This window comes from Ovis canadensis, chromosome 11 (genome assembly GCF_042477335.2).
Source record: "Ovis canadensis isolate MfBH-ARS-UI-01 breed Bighorn chromosome 11, ARS-UI_OviCan_v2, whole genome shotgun sequence".
NCBI classification, from domain to species: domain Eukaryota; kingdom Metazoa; phylum Chordata; class Mammalia; order Artiodactyla; family Bovidae; genus Ovis; species Ovis canadensis.
In genome coordinates this window covers 50,290,709-50,303,670 of record NC_091255.1, presented here as the reverse complement: position 1 = coordinate 50,303,670, position 12,962 = coordinate 50,290,709, and the positions used below count along the sequence as shown (strand labels likewise).

Genomic DNA, 12,962 nt, shown 5'->3' with positions numbered 1-12,962 from the left:
CTGCCTGTATGGCAAGGTGTCTCTTCCCTTCACTCTACTATTTATTGAGCCAGCGTGAGGTTGCTTAGATGGACAGACAGCAGGGCTAAGGAGAAATGGGAGGTTTTGATGGCTGGTTTCACCTGTGACCTCACTGGACTTTTTGAAAAGCTATTTCTGGGAAGGGCGAGGGGGCAGTGCGTTTCTTCAGGCTTTACTGACGTTCTCCTGCTCTTACAAACTCACCTCATTCTATTATTATCCCTGGCAGAGGGCAGAGGATATTTTCCTTCACCAGCCAAATTGGTGTGCCGCCACGCGGCAATCCCTGTTCATAATCTGCCCGCCGGACTTTGAAAGGATGCAATTTAAAAAGTACAGGGGACCTCCCTGGCAGTGCAGTGGTTCAGACTGCTCACTTCCACCTCAGGGCACACAGGTTCGATCCCTGGACAGGGAACTAGACCCCACATTCCTCGAGGTGTGGCCAAAGAAAACAAAACAAATCCCAACAACCATATAACCTGTTTTCTGAGAGATTGTTCACACATCACACCATTCAGTCTTCTAAAGTATACAGTCCAGGGGCTTTCATGATATTCACAAAGTTGCCCAAATGTTACCATTATTTAATACCATTTTCATCACCCCAAGCGGGAAACCCTTACCCCCCCTTTGCAGTCCCTCCTCATTCCTCCTTTCTCCTGGCAACTACTCATTGACTTTCTGTCTCGAGATATGACTGGGCATTTCATATAAATGGGATCATACAAAATATGGCCTCTTGTGTCTGGCTTATTTCATTTAGCATTAGGTTTTCAAGATTTACTCATGTTATGGCATGCATTGGTACTTCGTCTCCCCGCTCCCCCCTTCAAATTATATCCCTTGGTATGGATCTACTACATTTTATTTATTCACTCATCAGTTCACATGATCAAATGGCCAGTTGGGTTGTTTCCACTTTTTGTCTGTTGTGAACAATGGTGTTAGGTATATTTATAGACGAGGTATTAGGTGACTATATGTCTTCAGTTCTCTTGGGTATATATCTAGGAGTGGAATGGCTGCATCACTGGCTAAATCTGTTTAATTTTTTTAGGCAGTGACAGACTATTACTTTCAGAGGCCATTCCATTTTACTTTCCCACCAGCAATGTATGAGGGTTCTCGTTTTCCCCTATTCTCCACCAAAAATGGTTATTATTTGTCTTTTTGGTAGTAGCCATTCTACAGATTGTGAGTGGAATCTCAACTCATCTTTTTAATTTTTATTGGTGTATAGTTGCTAACAATGTTGTGTTAGTTTCTGCTGCACAGCAAAGTGAATCAGTTACATATTTACATATGTCCTCTCTTTTTTTTGGATTTCCTTCCCATTTAGGTCACCGTGGAGCACTGAGTCCCATGTGCTAAACAGTATGTTCTCACTAGTTATCTATTCACATCGGTGGTTTTGATTTGCATTTCCCTGATGGCTCATGACACTGAGCGTCTTGCACGGGTGTACTGGTCATTTCTATATCTTCTTCGGAGGAATGTCTATTCAGATCCTCTGCCCATTTTTTGGTGTTCTTTTTAAAAAAAATCCTGCTTTGTAAGAGTTCTTATATATTCTAAATCCAAGTCCTTTATCAGATATATGACTTGTAAATATTTCCCCCCATTTGGTGGGTTGTTTTTTCACTTTCTTGACAGTATTCTTGGAAGCACAAAAGGTTGAAAATTTGATGAAGTCCAATTAATCTACTTTATTCTTTTGTCACTTGTAGTTTTGCTAGCATATCTAAGAAAGCTTTGCCTAATTTAAGGTCATGAAGGTCTTCTATTTTCTCTGAAAAGTTCTATCTTTTTAGCTCTTATATTTAGGTTTGTGATGCACTTTGAGTTAATTTTTGCATATGGTGAAAAGTAGGGGTCCAGTTTCATTTTCTGCCTGTGGAGATCCAATGGTCCTGGCACATTTATTGAAAAGACTACATTCTTCCTTCTTGAATTGTCTTGGCCCCCTTGTCAAAAGTCTTGTGGAAACCTTGACTGAAATGCAATGATTCTTGATAATTTAAAAAAAAGATCAATGCCCTTTAATTGAAAACAATGTATCTTTGGCTGCACTGGGTCTTAGGACTTTCTTTAATTGCAGAAAGTGGGGGGTGCTCTCCGTTGTGATGCATGGACTTCTCATTGTGATGGTTTGTCCTACTGTGGAGCATGGACTCTAGGTGCCTGGGCTTTAGTAGTTTAAGTACTTAGTAGTCACTGCCCTGGGGCTCCAGAGCCGGGGTTCAGTAGAGTAGTTGTGGCGCACGGGCTTAGTTGCCCTGCAGCATGTGGACTCTCCCCAGACCAGGCATTGAACCCGAGTCCCCTGCATTGGCGGGAGGATTCCTATTCACTGTGCCACCAGAAGCTCAACAATTCTTAATTTGCGGGGCGGGGGGATCTGTGTTATTTCAAAAGCAGTGTGTTGAGTGTGTAGAGGCTTCGTTAGTGGGTTTCCTAACAGTGCTTCTCAACTTTTAATGTGTATGAGACCCCCTGAGGGTCTTGTTAGGATGTAGATTCCAGTTCAGTTGGTCTCACAGGGGGCCTGCAATTCTGCATTTCTGAAAAGCTCCCATATCAGTCTGATATGTTGGTTTGCAAATCACAGGGCTTTATCAGATGCAGTTTCAAATGTCTACAATTGGAATCCACAAGAAGAAAGTCCAGTGCAGGGCTTCCCTGCTGGTTCAGTGGTTTAGAGTCGCCTGCCAGCGCAGGGGACATGGGTTCCATCCCTGGTTGGGAAGGTCCCACACGCTATGTGGCCAAACAACAACAAACAAACAAACAGCACCTGAGAGATGGGGGCTGTCTTTGGTCCCAATAAGTGAAAAGCCAAATTTGATATAGTCATCACTGTATTTTCTGCTGCAACATTGTTTTTGACATCCTTAATCAGATGAGTGGGAGCTGCAGGCTTGGTAGGGTTCAATGGTGGTGAATGGGGAGCTCATCACCACTCATGGGCCACGCCAGGGATTCTGTCATGAGGCTGAGGGCTGAGCTCAGGCTTGGTATCACTGGAGAGTTCCCAGTTGACTGCTGTGACAGCTGGGTTCCTGCACCTCTCAGCTAGTGCCAAGATACTAATCAGTCCATATTCAGCTCAGAACTGTTGCTTTCCATTCTTCCACTGTTTGTTTTTGTGCATTTCAATGCAGATCTAAAACTGCAATGGAAAATGCGCTTATAAAAATATTTAAATTCATATAATGTTAATGTCTTTGCTTAACTAGCTTGCAGATCAATCTATGAAGTCTGCTAATTTTTTTTTTTTGAAGTCTGCTAATTTTAATTGGGGAAATCTTTTTTTTTTTGGCATGCAACTCACAGGATCTTCATTCCCAGACCAAGGATCAAACCCATATCTTCATCAGTGAAAGTGTGGCGTCGTAACCACAGGACCACCAGGGAAATCCCTGAAGGCTGCTAATTTTATGGTTCAAACTGGTGCTTCTTAAACTCTGTTAATGAAGACTGTAAAAATGAAGATGGATTTAATAAGTCTGAAAGTCGCTCAGTCATGTCTGGCTCTTTGTGACCCCATGCACTATACACAATCCATGGAATTCTCCAGGCCAGGATACTGGAGTGGGTAGCCTTTCCCTTCTCCAGGGGATCTTCCCAACCCAGGGATCAAACCCAGGTCTCCCACATTGCAGGCAAATTCTTTACCATCTGAGCCACAAGGGAAGCCCAAGAATACTGGAGTGGGTAGCCTATCCCTTCTCCAGGGGATCTTCCTGACCCTGGAATCGAACCGGGGTCCCCTGCACTGCAGGCAGATTCTTTACCAACTGAGCTATCAGGGAGGCCCTTTACTAAGTCTGAAGTGGGCTTGAAATTCTGCATGTCTAACAAGCTCCCAGACGATGCTGAGCACTGGGTCTTTAGTTCTGCTTCCACAGTGGACCATGGAACTAAGGAAGTTGCAGTCTCCTGGTCCCTGATTTGCTCTTGTGTTTGTTTTCTACTATGTCACAGAAATGGAGTGAGAATCAATGACTTGACACCTGAACAGAATGACTATCGCATCCACGTTCCCACATTAGCATTTTTCAACCTCTGTGCTCCCTATGCTTCCTGCTTTCAATCAGTTGTCCATTCTGGGTATAAATTAACCACAAAGGTCTAAAAGATTAATGATAATTTGAACCTCGCAACCAACTAGATGACTACGGCTGGAGGATGGCTGGTGAGAGTGGCTGTGGAGTGAGTCACACACGAGCCTCTGAGCGCCGTGCAGTCTGGCCACTGTGCACGCCTTCTGCTCAAACCACACTCAGTTTTAGAGCTATTTTTAAATATTTGAAATAGTCATTAATTTAAAAACCGATATTGAAATAGGCACTGTTACTGCTTGTAGGGATGTGCCTGGAAAACCTTTGATAAACCCTGGGGCTTTGCAAGCCTCAGAAAGAAATCATGGACCAGTGATTCTTAACTGTTTTGGGTAATGGCTTCCTTTAAAAGAATCTGATCAAAGCTATGAAGAAAATGCACTCATGTACATTATTCACAAACTCTCAGGGTTTGGTTTCTCAGCTGCTGGTAATCCTTGGTCACCCCTTTTTCAACCATCTTAAATAAAATACTCTTGACTGGCCCTCAAGTTTAGCTCTGATGATGTCTCTTTTCTGCTCAAAGTTCCTCAGTTGCTGTTCAGTCGCTCAGTCATATCCAACTCTTTGTGACCCCATTTGCAGCATGCCAGACTTCCCTGTCCTTCACCGTCTTCTGGAGCTTGCCCAAACTCATGTCCATTGAGTCGGTGATGCCATCCAACCATCTCATCCTCTGTCGCCCTCTTCTCCTCCTGCCTTCAATCCTTCCCAGCATCAGGTTCTTTTCCAATGAGTTGGTTCTTAGCATCAGGTGATCAAAGTATTGGAGCTTCAGCTTCAGCGTTAGTCCTTCCAATGAATATTCAGGGTTGATTTCTTTTAGGATCGACTGATAAGATCTCCTTGCTGTCCAAGGGACTCTCGAGTCTTCTCTAGCACCACAGTTCAAAAGCATCTATTCATTGGCACTCAGCCTTCTTTATGGTCCAGCTCTCACATCTGTACATGACTACTGGAAAAACCATAGCTTTGACTATATGGACCTCTGTCAGTAAAGTGATGTTTCTGCTTTTTAATATGTTGCCTAGGTTTGTCATAGCTGTTCTTCCAAGGAGCAAGCATCTTTTAATTTCATGGCTGCAGTCACCATCTGCATTTTGGATGCCCAAGAAAATAAAGTCTGCCGCTGTCTCCATTTCTTTCCTCATCTGTTTGCCATGAAGTGTTGGGACCAGATGCCATCATCTTAGTTTTTTGAATGTTGAGTTTTAAGCCAGCTTTTTCACTCTCCTCTTTCACTTTCATCAAGAGACTCTTTAGTTCTTCTTTGCTTTCTGCCATTAGGGTGGTGTCATCTGCATATCTGAGGTTATTGGTATTTCTCTTGGCAATCTTGATTCTAGCTTGTGCTTCATCCAGTCTGGCATTTCGCGTGATGTCCTCTGCATATAAGTTAAATAAGCAGGGTGACAATATATAGCCTTGACGTACTCCTTTCCCAATTTGAACCAGTCCATTGTGCCATCTGTGGTTCTAACTGTGCTTCTTCTAACCTGCATACATGCTTCTCAGGTTCCTCAGTAGCTTCCCATTAGCCACAGCAGTGCTTCAAGTGGAGTCTGTGGCTCTCCCAATAGGAATCGGCTGATACTGGTTAAAAAGGCCAGTCCTTGGGCTCCCATCAGAGCTTCTGGATCAGAATCTCTGGACCTAAAGGTAGGGCCATTTCCTGGAGTTGGCAGGCTTCTGTAACATCCTCAGAGGCTCCATCACACCTCATACCAAATGAATAAAAAGGTACCCATAGGCCAAACAGACATACATTTTCTGTAACTTTTTTTTTGTTCATATTAAAATAATATTTTTGTAACTTTTGAGGTGGAAGTATTTCTGTAACATTTAAAAAAAGATGTCTATAAATTTTACAATCTGCCTGGTGCCTGCTTGCTCAGTCTGTCCAACTCTTTGCAATCCCATGGACCATAGCCTGCCAGGCTCCTCTGTCCTTGGAATTTTTCAGGCAAGAACACTGAAGTGGGTTGCCATTTCCTTCTCCAGGGGATCTTCCTAATTCAGAGATTGAACCCATGTCTCCTGTATCTCCTACCCACAAGGTGGTTTTTTTTTTTTTTTTTTAACCACTGGTGCCATGTGGACTCCCTTAAAAATGATTCTTTCATGAGAACCTTTATTATGCTTCCATGCATGCACGCTAAATCATTTCAGTCGTGTCCCTCTGTGACCCTAAGGACTGTAGCCTGCCAATCTCCTCTGCCCATGGGATTCTCCAGGCAAGGATCCTGGAGTGGGTTGCTGTGCCCTCTTCCAGGGGGATCTTCCTGACTCAGGGACTGAGCCCTCATCTCTTACATCTACCTGCACTGGCAGGCAGATTCTTTACCACTAGCGCCACCTGGGAAGCCCACAGAGGAATTACAGTGTAGGTACTGACGATGTTATCTTCTATAGTGTTAAACAGTTAATCATGATTTTGCAGTTTTGGAGTCAAGTTTAGGAGATAATACATTTCCCTTCAGTTCTTAGGCCTCTTTTTTAGGCCCTTGAAAAGTAGCTGGGTCCTGGGCACTGTTTAGCCAATACCCAATACAGCCAAACTATCCTGGGAGAGGCTTAGAATCTGAATTTTCAATAGGTTCTCCCAAGAACAATGCATTTTATCAATCTAAATTAGAGATAAGAGAAGAAACTGCCAAAGCCTCAGGTTATGAGCTAATTTTGAAATAATGTCTTATCTCCTGAAAAGCTAAAAACTAATCAGGGAGCTCTTAATTTCAAAGTAATGGTGAACAGTCGTTGCTTCCTTTTAAAAAAATAGCTTATTGGAGTCGTGTCCGACTCTGCGACCCGTGGACTGTAGCCCACCAAGCTCCTCCGTCCATGGGATTCTTCAGGCAAGAATACTGGAGTGGGTTGCCATTTCCTTCTTCAGGGGATCTTCCTGACCCAGGGATTGAACCCAGGTCTCCCACATTGCAGGCAGACGCCTTAACCTCTGCACCACCAGGAAAGCTTATTGGGGTATAGTTGACTGCCAATGTTGTGCTCGTTTCAGGTATAGAGCATAGCGATTCAGTTACACATATACATATATTCAACCTTTTTGATTCTTTTCCTATATAGATTTAAAATTTTAATTCCTTTAATAAAAGCTTTTATTGTAGTTGATTTTCAATGTATAAGTTTTAGATGTACAGTATAGTGGTTCAGTTATACATACATTCTTTTTCAGATTAATAGTAAAGTTTTTGACCCTGATGCCACAAGGAGGAACTACCCAGGTTGGTAAACAAGGAAGGTCAATTCGAGAACCTTCTGATACAATGTTTGTTCTGGAATATACTGGGTTTCTTTGAGCTATTTATAGATTTAAAATACAACAGGCTCTCATTTTAGCTGACCAGTCTGCAGTCTTTGTCCCTGTTTCAGAGTGTAGGCACTGGGGGCTGATGCCTGGGAGTGGGCAGATGGGAGAGAGGGGAAAGAGGAGGCAGAGAAGTAACTGGGGGTGGGAGAGAGGAACCACGGAGCAGAGCTGGGAGACTTTTTGGCCATAAATTTCATTAACCATCTTGTTACTCACTCACTTTTGGGGCTGGGCCACATAGCATGCAGGATCTTAGTTCCCTGAAAGGGGATCAACTTGTGCTCCCTATAGTGGGAGGGATTATTAACTACTGCAACACCAGCAAGATCCCTGGGAGACATTCTTTACTCTGATTCTTTTGCATATTAGCATCAAAAAGTCTTGGCTTGTGGCTCAGGCCACTCAGCTCTTACTCCAACCTTCCACCCAGCCCTCTTCTCCAATTCCCTCTTTCCCACCATGGGACTGAGTCCCCACTGTTAAATGAGTCACTTAGCACCAGCCTGGCATATAGTAAGAAGTATTGCATCAGGGTCTATGCACCGGCTTTGTTCCAGTTAAATAGTCCTACCATGGCTTCCTCACACACACTGGGTTGTCACATCTGGGTCTTGACTCCTTGCCTGGAATGCCCTGCTTCAGATGACACCTTTATGGAGCCTTCCCCAGCCTTATAGGGCCTGGATGAGGGTGGTGGGAAAGATTTCTGAATCCTGAGATGCTGCAGCTCTTCCGCCAAGCCGCTGGTGGCCTGGACCTCTGCCTTGTGTCACAAGCCGTATGGCTCTACGCCAGTCTCACACTCCTATCTGGGGTCAGCATTCAAGCACAGGGTGTCTGTCTGACTAGCCTGAATCTTGAGTCCCATGATTCCTTGCATATACCAAACAGGCAACCTCTGTAAAACATTTAGGTCATCTGGTGGGAAGAGGAGTAGAGCCCTGGGTCCTAGAAAACATGTTAGCGCCTACTAGCCTTGCAAATTTCCACATCTCATTTTTCTTAAGCATCAAATAGATGCAATTATGCTGTTATCTCCTGAGATCCACCCAAGTCACGTTGGTTCCACAGACACATTCACTGTCATGGTTCCAAGGTGGCCTCTACACCAACTCGTCACACATCCTGGAGGCTAACAGATGGTCTGGTGACTAAGTAGACAAGTGTTGACTTTTCATGACCCTTCTCAGCAGGTCTTTTCAGGACACTGAGACAACAGAGCACTGAGCAAATGCTTATACAACGGCTAACAAAGCGGGCTGGGAGTGTGCTTGGAGGGACAAGCTCACTACTTTTTCTTGGCCAAGAGGGTCAGGGCCCAGTTAAGGAGCTGTGGGTCCAGATGTATCCTCTATTGCCATTTCTGTGGTTCCTCCACATGCACGTGATTGATTATGTATTAAACAGAATCTGCAAATCAAATGTTTCTGAAAACAAGTTTTATTTAAATAAGGGTTTAAATACATTACATAACATTAAAACTGAAGGGGGGAAAAAAACCAAAAAACCAGTTTACTTCACAAGGCATTGGGCAGCTGTTGCTAGTTAAGTTGCAAGCTCTACAGCTACGTGACTGATAACATTGGTTTGAAATTTGTTCCCTTGTCAAAAGTTTAACTGATAGAAGGTTGGCCTCACATTCTAGTTTGGATGTCGATAAGCTAGGACATGTCTGGTCATGAAGACCTTGGTGGCAAGCCAGATGTCCTGTCACCTCACTGGAGGGTGGATGCTCTAAGCCCTGCCCACCCAGTCACGTTGGAGACATCACAGGATCCTTCCCTGACCACCGAAGGCACCCTCTAGCAGTACAGCTGCCTCACCCATCCTCCACTCTCCACTTCATCGAGGACTGTTCAGGTGGTGACATGTTCTCAGGGCAGGGAACTTTGCAGAGGGACTGCCGAGGAGCTTCCGGCCAGACATAGCCATCTGTGATCCTGGGGCTCTGGACTTGGCTGAAACATCACTGTTATTGCTTTGTTTCAGGCTGGACACTGCCAGGCGCCCACTGCTTGACCTCTGTTTAAATGAGGGACTTCAAGACTAGACAGCATGGCTCTTTTCAGTTTATTGCATGAAGGAGTTACACTAGTCCAAGTTAAAAGCAGACCCCAAATGGTTACATTATACAAGCTGTGAGGTTTTTAAACTTGTGACAAGGGACAGAAGGGAAATTCTACTCATTGCAAGGAAATCCTCACTTAAGCTTCAGTGAGCCAAAAGCACTTAAAACCCATGAACCTTCAGCTGGTCGTCCTTAGCCAGTCCAATCTGCAAAGGAAAAAAGGGCAGTTTAAGAGGGAGCAGAGTTAAAGGGAGCCTCCGTTTCTGATGACAACAATCCTCTCCTCCTACTTCTACACTTGGCCAAGAAAAGTCCCAGAGCCAAGATGCACTGAACTCAGGGTACACTCAGTTTATCATCAGTGGTGTAATAAGATTTTGCCACTTAAGAATAGCCAACCAGACATCCTGTTTTAGTGTCTATGTGCACAACATCCTTAAACTAGATCCAAGCTAGTAAACTTTAAGGTGGACAAATCCCTCCTTTCCAGAAATACACTATGAACTTCAAAAACTGTTTGGTGTAGCCTTATAAAAACAGACCAGGCAGATCTGAGATTAGTTAGCCAGGGAAAAGGCACAAATGTAGCAACAAAAAGCAACAGAACTCACCTCTACCAGGAACTGGCATATGTTCTTGCGCTGGTCACCCTGTAGCTGAATCACTTCTCCATATTCTGGATGCTCAATTACAGTACCATTGCAGGCAAATTTCTGCAAGAACACCATAAGTAAAACAAATCAGGCCAAGCAACAGTTTGAATGCCAGTAATAACCCTTTTCAGTAAGTAATACAATTCAGCAGCTCCATGGAGGCAGGGTAAATACGACTTTCCTAAAATCTCATTAAAAAACCTACCTTCTTAAACGCCTTCACTAGTTTCTTTTTATCGTAATCATCAGCGATCCCTTGGACAGTGGTAAGGGTCTTCCTGCCGTTTCTCTGTTGAATTCTTATATGGATATAATCCTCAGTGCCAGCAGGAAGCAGATCATCACCCTTACTTGCATCAGCAAAGGGGTCTGGGAAGAAAGGTCAAGCTCGTTTAGTGATGTTGAGCTCAGATGCCACTGCCACCCTTCCACTGGATCTCTTCTGCGTGCAGAAACTGATACTGAAATCGTCAGGGCTTGGTCGGATCAGACATGTTCTTTGTTGGCTCTCCTCGAACAGGTCAGTCCGGGACAGCCAGCTTTCCCAGCCTGGGCTTCCTGCCCCAGGCCCGCCCTGGGAAGCAGATCACGTGTCGGGGGAGCCAGGGCAGGCCGGCGGCGCCCCACCCAGCTGATGCAACCGGCCGGAACCCGAGCTCTAAGGCGGGGCCACACTTCCCGCCCCATTGGCGCGCGCGGGTGTCATTTAGGCCTGGCGCCGCCTCTCCCTCCCGACACCGTGACAACGGCGGTGACGTACCGGACGTGACGCATGGGTGGCGGGAGGGGCGGGTGTGGCCCGAAGAGGCCCGGGAGCCATTAGTAAATGCGCCACCCGAGACGCGAAGCCCGCCCAAGGGCTGACCTCTCGCCCGCTCCTTCCGGTCGCGCTCAGGGGCCAACTCTAAGGCCCAGGCCGCGGCCCCACAGCCCGCGGGCCGAGACAGTTCCCCTCCGCCCAAGTTTACGAAGACCTACAACGTTTAGCAGCTTTCTTGGCCCTGTTTGAGGACCGGAGCGCCCCACCGGGGCCTTCCTCCCCTCGGGACTTTCTGGGACTTACCGAAAGAGTGGAGGTTCTGGATAGCGGACATACGATACGATTCCTTTTCCTCGGTGGAAACGGCCTGCGGAAGGCGGCGGCGGGAGAAGGCGGGCAGGGGGGACGGAGCGTCGGGAAGCGAGGGGGCTCAAGGGGGAGGCTGCTGAGTCCTCGGCGGCGGCTCAGTGACTGGGGCGGAGGGGCGGCGCCTGTATTCACTTATATAGCCGCCCCTGTGACGCCAGCGCGCTGCCCTCACGTCCAGGCCCCACCCACGGCGTTGTGCCCCCTGCGCCCAGCCGCCGCCGCTTCCAATTGGCCTTCGGGCGGGGACGCGGGACGGCGCTTGCGCAGGAACTGTGTGCTGCGGGAGGGCGTCCCCTCGCCTAGGGGAGAGATGGAAGAGGGAGGGAAAGGTTGGTCTGTCTAAGCGCCTGCGCAGTGCTGGAGGAGGGTGACAGCGGCGCAGACAACTGGCGGAGGTTTCGGTCACGCCTGCGTACTATGATCTGGAGGGTTCTGCCTTCTTGACCCTGTTGCCGGGCAGGTCTTTTCGTGGGGGTAGATTTGGCACTTTTTAGAGAGGATTTAGATGCTGACAGTCCCAAACACGACAAATTCTCGCTATGTATGAACCCACCCAATTCCCTACTTTACAGATTTACTCCTTGACGGATTTAGGGCTGCACGTTAATCAATGTGCAGTAGTGTAACCAAAACCTTATTACTTAGATTAATTTATCATTTAGATGAATCTAATCTAAAAATGGATTAATCTACTTTAAGCTTACCATTTAGATCGTCCAAGGAAAGAATGTCAAGATCATCAGCAGGAGTTCAAGGGAGAGTAACGTTGGTTCTGAGGGCCAAGAATTCACGCACTTAGAAGGGGGTCCTTGGTGTCATACAAATTGTGTGGGGTTGACCTTTCCCAGAGCTTAGTTGAATTATTGCCTTCAAAACAGTCAACCTGGGACTTCCCTTGAGGTCTAGTGGTTAAGACTGCACTGTTCTCAATGCAGGGGGCCCAGGTTGGATCCTGTCAGAGATCTAAGAGCCGGCCGCATCCCACCGCCTCCAACTCCCCACCACCCGGGGACCAAAAAAGGACCAAAAAAAGGTCAGCCTTGCTTGCACTTTCAGCTTATGAATTGAAATGTTCATAATTGCAAGAGGACATAGCGAGGTTTTAGACTCTAAAGGCGGCCAGAGGTCAGACAGGTAAGATAAAGGAGTGCAGCCAGCCAAGTGTGATGTAATGGGGTGTGGTAGGGGCCAGGGGGTGAAAACCAGAGGCTGCACCGCCAGACACCTCTACCCTGTTGTGCTAGATCGTCTTCATGACAACTTGGACATTCAGATGTTTATATAAAATCTCTTGATTTCTAAAGATTGCCAATAAATTTAATTTTGGGGAAAACACTGCAAGCCAAATAAAACGTGTGCTAGTCCCAAGGGCTGCCGGTTTATGTCTCTTGATGCTCAGCTCCGTGGAGTCTAGTGGGGGGGGAGAGAGACAGTAAACAAATAAGATGACAGATTGTGACAGGTGCCAAGAAAGAATAAGGTGACATGAGAGAGTGACAAGGGCTTCAGAAGGCCTCTGAGGAGATGACATCCCAGTTGATGCTTAGAGGGTGGGAAAGAGTCCACTATGGGGCAAGATGAGAGTCCAGAACATGGAAAGCCCCAGAAGAGGAAAAGCTAGGTGTTCTTGATAGGTTTT

At 46.2% G+C, this 12,962-nt stretch overlaps 1 protein-coding gene across 1 annotated transcript; it reads right to left on the bottom strand.

Annotated features, from left to right (window-relative positions):
* Positions 1–8,890: 8,890 nt before the first annotated feature.
* On the bottom strand, positions 8,891–12,685 carry EIF1 (eukaryotic translation initiation factor 1). Its single transcript, XM_069603705.1, has 4 exons — positions 11,258–12,685; positions 10,400–10,563; positions 10,153–10,254; positions 8,891–9,747 (listed from the first exon to the last, which is right to left on the bottom strand). The coding sequence occupies exons 1-4, from the start codon at positions 11,286–11,288 to the stop codon at positions 9,703–9,705; spliced, it is 342 nt and encodes a 113-aa protein (XP_069459806.1). The 5' UTR covers positions 11,289–12,685; the 3' UTR covers positions 8,891–9,702.
* Positions 12,686–12,962: the final 277 nt, after the last annotated feature.